Source organism: Oncorhynchus nerka, linkage group LG15 (genome assembly GCF_034236695.1).
Source record: "Oncorhynchus nerka isolate Pitt River linkage group LG15, Oner_Uvic_2.0, whole genome shotgun sequence".
Classification (NCBI taxonomy): Eukaryota; Metazoa; Chordata; class Actinopteri; order Salmoniformes; family Salmonidae; genus Oncorhynchus; species Oncorhynchus nerka.
The window spans coordinates 95,048,753-95,056,252 of NC_088410.1; the positions used below are offsets into that span (position 1 = coordinate 95,048,753).

Below are 7,500 nucleotides of genomic sequence, written 5' to 3' on the forward strand. Positions count from 1 at the left end.
GTGAAGGGACCAGCGGGTGTAGATAGAGAAATTGTAGCTAGAGATGTAGGGAGTTGACTCCTCGACTGTGCTTGGGACATCAGAGCAGCCCGAGGCTTTTTTAGTCCTTTCCTTCTCTGGCCAGATGTTGTCAAGCTAAACTTGCTGGGCTTCAGTCAGAGCCAGACAGGGCCCGGGTTATTGAGGGTAGGGGGAGGAATGAAGGAGACAGACAGGCTTCTCTTTGGGGTCTGGTACCAAAGCCCCAAAGCCACAGAGTCTGTTTCAGGCACATTGCTCTGCGTTTCCCCTCTCCGCAGGTCTCGAATCGGGTACAATCCACTGTGGCGACCACCAGCTGGGTTTCAGTCTTCAGCTCCACCAGCCAGCCAGCCAGCCAGCCAGCCAGCCAGCCAGCCACCAGCCAGCCAGCCAGCCAGCCAGCCAGCCACCAGCCAGCCAGCCACCAGCCAGCCATCCATCCAGCCAGCCAGCCAGCCAGCCAGCCACCAGCCAGCCAGCCACCAGCCAGCCAGCCAGCCAGCCAGCCAGCCAGCCAGCCAGCCAGCCAGCCACCAGCCAGCCAGCCAGCCAGCCAGCCAGCCAGCCAGCCAAATGCCCGCTGTGTGAGCAGCAAGCCGAACACTGCTCTGTGGGTTTCCAAACCAAAATAGCTCCCAGTAAGTGTGCTCTTCATTTCACTTTGGCTTAGAGGCTGCATGTGATTTCAGTCGACTTGAAAAATAAAAAGTCTGTTTTCCCAAACCAAACCTAGGTATGCTCCACAGAGGGGGGATGTAGCAGGGGGCCAGGAGGATGTGTAGTTTCTCCCCCATACCTCAGGGAGCAGTGTTGAGTCACGCTGAGGCCTATTCACTGAAGCTGGTCTCACGTAGCCACTAGTCAGATCAGACCAGACAACGCATTCTTGCATTTGAGAAACGATACTACTCTGAAGCTGATAGGAGAGAACTGGTCCAATGACGCCAGGGATCTAACGATGTATCTCATGAGCTCTCTCACCATTGGTCCTTGCATCACACCCATCTGTGCTCCGCCAGACTTCTCGTCGAATCCTCCCGCCATCTGAGCAGCAAAGTTCTGTGGGAGGACAAAATGTCATCTATGAGACACTGTTATATGATCCCCCCCAAAAAAAATACCACACACACTCATCTAAATAGTAGGCATATTTCTGTCTTGGAAGTCTACTCTCAGACAGCACAGCACGTCTTAACAGGATCCGTGTGTGTGTGCGTGTGCGTGCGTGCGTGCGTGCGTGTGTGTGTGTGTGTGTGTGTTTTGTCTCTGTCTGTGAGAGAACAGTAGATAGTGAAGGGGATGGTTATCAGATCAACAACAGAGTACACAGGGAGGGGGGTAGGATAACTATTTTAATCTCTTTCTATTTCACAATGGAGCCCCTTACCTATTCTCTCCTTCCCTCTTCGCCCCTCCCCTCCTCTCCTCTCCCCTCCTCTCCCCTCCTCTCCTCTCCTCTCCTCCCTCTCCCCTCCCCTCCCCTCCTCTCCTCTCCCCTCCCCTCCTCTCCTCTCCCTCCTCTCCCCTCCTCTCCTCTCCTCTCCCCCTCCTCTCCCCTTCCCTTCCTTCCCTTCCCTTCCCTTCTCTTCCCTTCCCTTCCCTTCCCTTCCCTTCCCTTCCCTTCCCTTCCCTTCCCTTCCCTTCTCTTCCCTTCCCTCCCTTCCCTTCCCTTCCCTTCCCTTCCCTTCCCTTCCCTTCCCTTCCCTTCCCTTCCCTTCCTTCCCTTCCCTTCCCTTCCCTTCCCTTCCCTTCCCTTCCCTTCCCTTCCCTTCCCCTCCCTTCCCTTCCCTTCCCTTCCCTTCCCCTCCCTTCCCTTCCCTTCCCTTCCCTTCCCCTCCCTTCCCTTCCCTTCCCCTCCCTTCCCTTCCCTTTCCTTCCCTTCCCTTCCCTCCCTCCCCTCCCTCCTTCCCTTCCCTTCCCTTCCCGTCCCTTCCCTTCCCTCCCCTTCTCCTCTTCTCCGCTCTCCTCAGAAATGAAAAGCATTCCACTGTGTAATCTCTCTCCAACCCTCCATTCTATACTACACCATCATTTCTTTGCCTAATTCTTCGGCGCTAAAACACTATTTCACTTCACAGTCATTTTCCACCTATCAACCCTTCAGTCTTTACCATTAACGAATACAGCCTACTTGCTGAAGCATGTGCTTCCGCTTTTTACACAAACTCCACAAACGGCAATTTCAAAGATTATTATTCTTATAATTTTTCTGCAGAGATACTTACTCCTCCAAGGCCAGGGGGTCCGTTAGGTCCTGGAGGTCCGGGGGGGCCGGGGTTACCGGGGGTACCAGGCTCACCATCTCTGCCACGGGGCCCGGGGCTGCCCTGAGAGAGAAATAGGGCAGTTCATATCTTCTCTATATCACCAAAATCACAGCAGTGAGTATCTGCATGAATAAGAGCTTCCCTTTCAGGAAGTAGGAGTTAAGACCAATAAAGGCCTGAAGTCACAACAGCAGTAGAAATAGCCTGAAACAACATCATCATACAGTATCTTCCATCTAAACAGAAAACTATTATATATATCCATGAATGTATCACTAAATGGACAATAAAGCTTTTGAACTTTAAACTTTATCTCCTCAACTTTCAGATCAGCCCTGTCCACCAGTAGGAGAAAGAGAAAGGCAGATCAAATCTAAGAAAATTCAGGTGAAAAATAACAGTCACAAAATATGACGTAAGGTCTATACTTCAGATGAAAATGTCTCTCTCTCTCTCTCCCTCCCTCTCCCTCTCTCTCTCCCTCTCTCTCTCTCCCTCCCTCTCCCTCTCTCTCTCTCTCTCTCTCTCCCTCTCCCTCTCCCTCTCTCTCTCTGGCACCTATCTATATGAGAGAGAGAGAGAGGGGGCATTTTGTTTTTCCAAGACTACATTCCAGATATACAGGTGCAATAGTAATGCTACTCTTCAACTCATTCACTGGCCGTCAACTAAAGCTAAAATCCCCAGAAGGAATTGGACATGAACTCAATTATTTCCAGCATTTATAATATATATATATATATATATATATATATATATATATATATATACACTGCTCAAAAAAATAAAGGGAACACTAAAATAACACATCCTAGATCTGAATGAATGAAATATTCTTATTAAATACTTTTTTCTTTACATAGTTGAATGTGCTGACAACAAAATCACACAAAAATTATCAATGGAAATCAAATTTATCAACCCATGGAGGCCTGGATTTGGAGTCGCACTCAAAATTAAAGTGGAAAACCACACTACAGGCTGATCCAACTTTGATGTAATGTCCTTAAAACAAGTCAAAATGAGGCTCAGTAGTGTGTGTGGCCTCTACGTGCCTCTACAACGCCTGGGCATGCTCCTGATGAGGTGGGGGATGGTCTCCTGAGGGATCTCCTCCCAGACCTGGACTAAAGCATCCGCCAACTCCTGGACAGTCTGTGGTGCAACGTGGCATTGGTGGATGGAGCGAGACATGATGTCCCAGATGTGCTCAATTGGATTCAGGTCTGGGTAACGGGCGGGCCAGTCCATAGCGTCAATGCCTTCCTCTTGCAGGAACTGCTGACACACTCCAGCCACATGAGGTCTAGCATTGTCTTGCATTAGGAGGAACCCAGGGCCAACCGCACGAGCATATGGTCTCACAAGGGGTCTGAGGATCTCATCTCGGTACCTAATGGCAGTCAGGCTACCCACACCATGACTTACCCACCTCCAAACCGGTCATGCTGGAGGATGTTGCAGGCAGCAACAACAACGTTCTCCACGGCGTCTCCAGACTCTGTCACGTCTGTCACATGTGCTCAGTGTGAACCTTCTTTCATCTGTGAAGAGCACAGGGCGCCAGTGACGAATTTGCCAATCTTGGTGTTCTCTGGCAAATGCCAAACATCCTGCACAGTGTTGGGCTGTAAGCACAACCCCCACCTGTGGACGTCGGGCCCTCATACCACCCTCATGGAGTCTGTTTCTGACCGTTTGAGCAGACACATGCACATTTGTGGCCTGCTGGAGGTAATTGTGCAGGGCTCTGGCAGTGCTCCTCCTGCTCCTCCTTGCACAAAGGCAGAGGTAGCGGTCCTGCTGCTGGGTTGTTGCCCTCCTACAGCCTCCTCCACGTCTCCTGATGTACTGGCCTTTCTCCTGGTAGCGCCTCCATGCTCTGGACACTACGCTGACAGACACAGCAAACCTTCTTGCCACAGCTCGCATTGATGTGCCATCCTGGATGAGCTGCACTACCTGAGCCACTTGTGTGGGTTGTAGACTCTGTCTCATGCTACCACTAGAGTGAAAGCACCGCCAGCATTCAAAAGTGACCAAAACATCAGCCAGGAAGCATAGGAACTGAGAAGTGGTCTGTGGTCACCACCTGCAGAACCACTCCTTTATTGGGGGTGTCTTGCTAATTGCCTATAATTTCCACCTGTTGTCGAATCCATTTGCACAACAGCATGTGCCATTTATTGTCAATCAGAGTTGCTTCCTAAGTGGACAGTTTGATTTCACAGAAGTGTGATTGACTTGGAGTTACATTGTGTTGTTTAAGTGTTCCCTTTATTTTTTTGAGCAGTGTATATTATGTCTAAAAAACATTAAGGTCCAGAAAAATGTTGATTCAGTGGATCAGATTCACTTGACATCTGATTCAGTGGATCAGATTCACTTGAGATCTGATTCAGTGGATCAGATTCACTTGAAATCTGATTCAGTGGATCAGATTCACTTGACATCTGATTCAGTGGATCAGATTCACTTGACATCTGATTCAGTGGATCAGATTCACTTGACATCTGATTCCCAAACATTTCTGATTTGGCAACAAACAAAAAAAGTATCTCGTCATTCATAAAAACAAATATAACCTTTCACAGTAAAACATTTTTAGAAAGTCCAGAAATCTTTTCACCCAAGACAGTATCTATTTCCAGATGAATTGTGAACTCTAGTAATACCTATGATAAATCATTCTAACCTGGCCAGGCAGACATTGTTAACTTAAAACAAAAACGGAATCCTTTCCAAACACTTCCTGACAACTACATGAAGGATTGGCAAATATTCCCCTCAGTCTACGGATGATGACAATCCGCCATTTTCTCTGAGTCACTTTGTGAAAAACAGACAGTACAAAATGTCAAAATGCGTGATTCTTATCTCATGGTACACACTGTTCTGATACACCTCAATAGTACAATATAAAACTGTATGTTACTTAAATCACTGCAATCCTACTCCCAATAATAGGTGTTGTGGAGATGCAGCTCATTCCACAACCAGAAGAAGGAGTTGGTGGTGAAAAGTGCTTAAAAAAACACGTCCAGGGAAACCAGCCCACCACAGTCTATGGTTCGGGGAAACCAGCCCACCACAGTCTATTGTCCAGAGAAACCAGCCCACCACAGTCTATGGTCCGGGGAAACCAGCCCACCAGTCTATGGTCCGGGGAAACCAGCCCACCACAGTCTATGGTCCAGAGAAATCAGCCCACCACAGTCTCTGGTCCAGAGAAACCAGCCCACCACAGTCTCTGGTCCAGAGAAACCAGCCCACCACAGTCTCTGGTCCAGAGAAACCAGCCCACCACAGTCTATGGTCCTGAGAAACCAGCCCACCACAGTCTATGGTCCTGAGAAACCAGCCCACCACAGTCTATGGTCCTGAGAAACCAGCCCACCACAGTCTATGGTCCTGAGAAACCAGCCCACCACAGCCCATGGTCCAGAGAAACCAGCCCACCAGTCTATGGTCCAGAGACACCAGCCCACCACAGGCCAAAGACTCATAGGGATGCATCCCAAAAGGCATCATTTTCCCTATATAGTGCACTACTGTTGACCTGGTCACAATTGTGACCTGGTCACAATGTACTGTAGTGCACTACTGTTGATCCCTATGGGACCTGGTCACAATGTACTGTAGTGCACTACTGTTGATCCCTATGGGACCTGGTCACAATGTACTGTAGTGCACTACTGTTGATCCCTATGGGACCTGGTCACAATGTACTGTAGTGCACTACTGTTGATCCCTATGGGACCTGGTCACAATGTACTGTAGTGCACTACTGTTGATCCCTATGGGACCTGGTCACAATGTACTGTAGTGCACTACTGTTGATCCCTATGGGACCTGGTCACAATGTAATGTAGTGCACTACTGTTGATCCCTATGGGACCTGGTCATAATGTACTGTAGTGCACTACTGTTGATCTCTATGGGACCTGGTCACAATGTACTGTAGTGCACTACTGTTGATCCCTATGGGACCTGGTCACAATGTACTGTAGTGCACTATATGGGAATTGGGTGTCATTTGGGAGACAACCATGGCGATCAATGTGTATTGTCCCTGTCACGTAAAGTCGACCAGACTTATGTAAGTTAAAGCCTTACTGTCCTAAGGCAAAGACTCAGTATGGCCTCGCTTTTAATAAAGAACCCCATAACAATCCATGACCAACAAAAACAACCTGGGTCATGGAGTCATTTTAACACACGGCGATCTATTCTATCAAATTCAGAAGCCTCAGCACAACAAGACGTGTCCCATAAAAGCCAACCATCTTAGCCAACTGAGAAAGAGACTAGTCTGTCACTGTGTGAGTGACAGTTGGCCTTCACCATAGCGTGACGTATTAGAGTTTAATAGGATCTCTGTGGCCGTCTTCAGTGTGCTTCAGCCAACACACCACAGGTCAGTTTCCCATGCAGTCACAACAACACAAAGTACCTCTAAGAGAACTCAAATGTCTCAATGAAATGAGTGTAGGCAGATTGGGGGAAATGTATAAACCTACCTACCTACCTACCTACCTACCTACCTACCTACCTACCTACCTACCTACCTACCTACCTACCTACCTACCTACCTACCTACCTACCAACTACCTATCTACCTACCTACCTACCTACCTACCTACCTACCTACCTACCTACCTACCTACCTACCTACCTACCTACCTACCTACCTACCTACCTACCAACTACCTATCTACCCCTACCTACCTACCTACCTACCTACCTACCTACCTACCTACCTGCCAACTGCCTATCTGCCTGCCTACCCTGCCTGCCTGCCTGCCTGCCTACCTACCTGCCTACCTACCAACTACCTATCTACCTACCCACCAACTACCTACCTACCTACCTACCCACCTACCCACCTACCTACCTACCTACCTACCTACCCACCTGCCTGCCTGCCTACCTGCCTACCTACCTGCCTACCTGCCTGCCTGCCACCTACCTACCCACCCTACTGCCTGCCTACCTACCTACCTACCAACTACCTGCCTGCCTACCTACCTGCCTGCCTCCTGCCTGTCTGCCTGCCTGCCTGCCTGCCTGCCTGCCTGCCTGCCTGCCTAACCACCCATCTGCCTGCCTGCCTGCCCACCTGCCTGCCTGCCCACCTGCCTGCCTGCCTGCCTGCCTGCCAACTGCCTGCCTGCCTGCCTGCCACCTGCCTGCCTGCCTGCCTGCCTGCCTG

The 7,500-nt window shown here is 49.5% G+C and overlaps 1 protein-coding gene across 1 annotated transcript in view; it reads right to left on the reverse strand.

Moving 5' to 3' along the window:
• LOC115142366 (collagen alpha-1(II) chain-like) overlaps positions 1-7,500 on the reverse strand; it is a 124,220-nt gene that overhangs the window by 98,611 nt on the left and 18,109 nt on the right. The window contains exons 7-8 of the mRNA XM_065002068.1: positions 2,247-2,348; positions 1,003-1,080 (exon numbers count right to left, since the gene is read on the reverse strand). Coding sequence (XP_064858140.1) covers positions 1,003-1,080; positions 2,247-2,348 — 180 coding nt within the window. The remainder of the gene's footprint in view (positions 1-1,002; positions 1,081-2,246; positions 2,349-7,500) is intronic.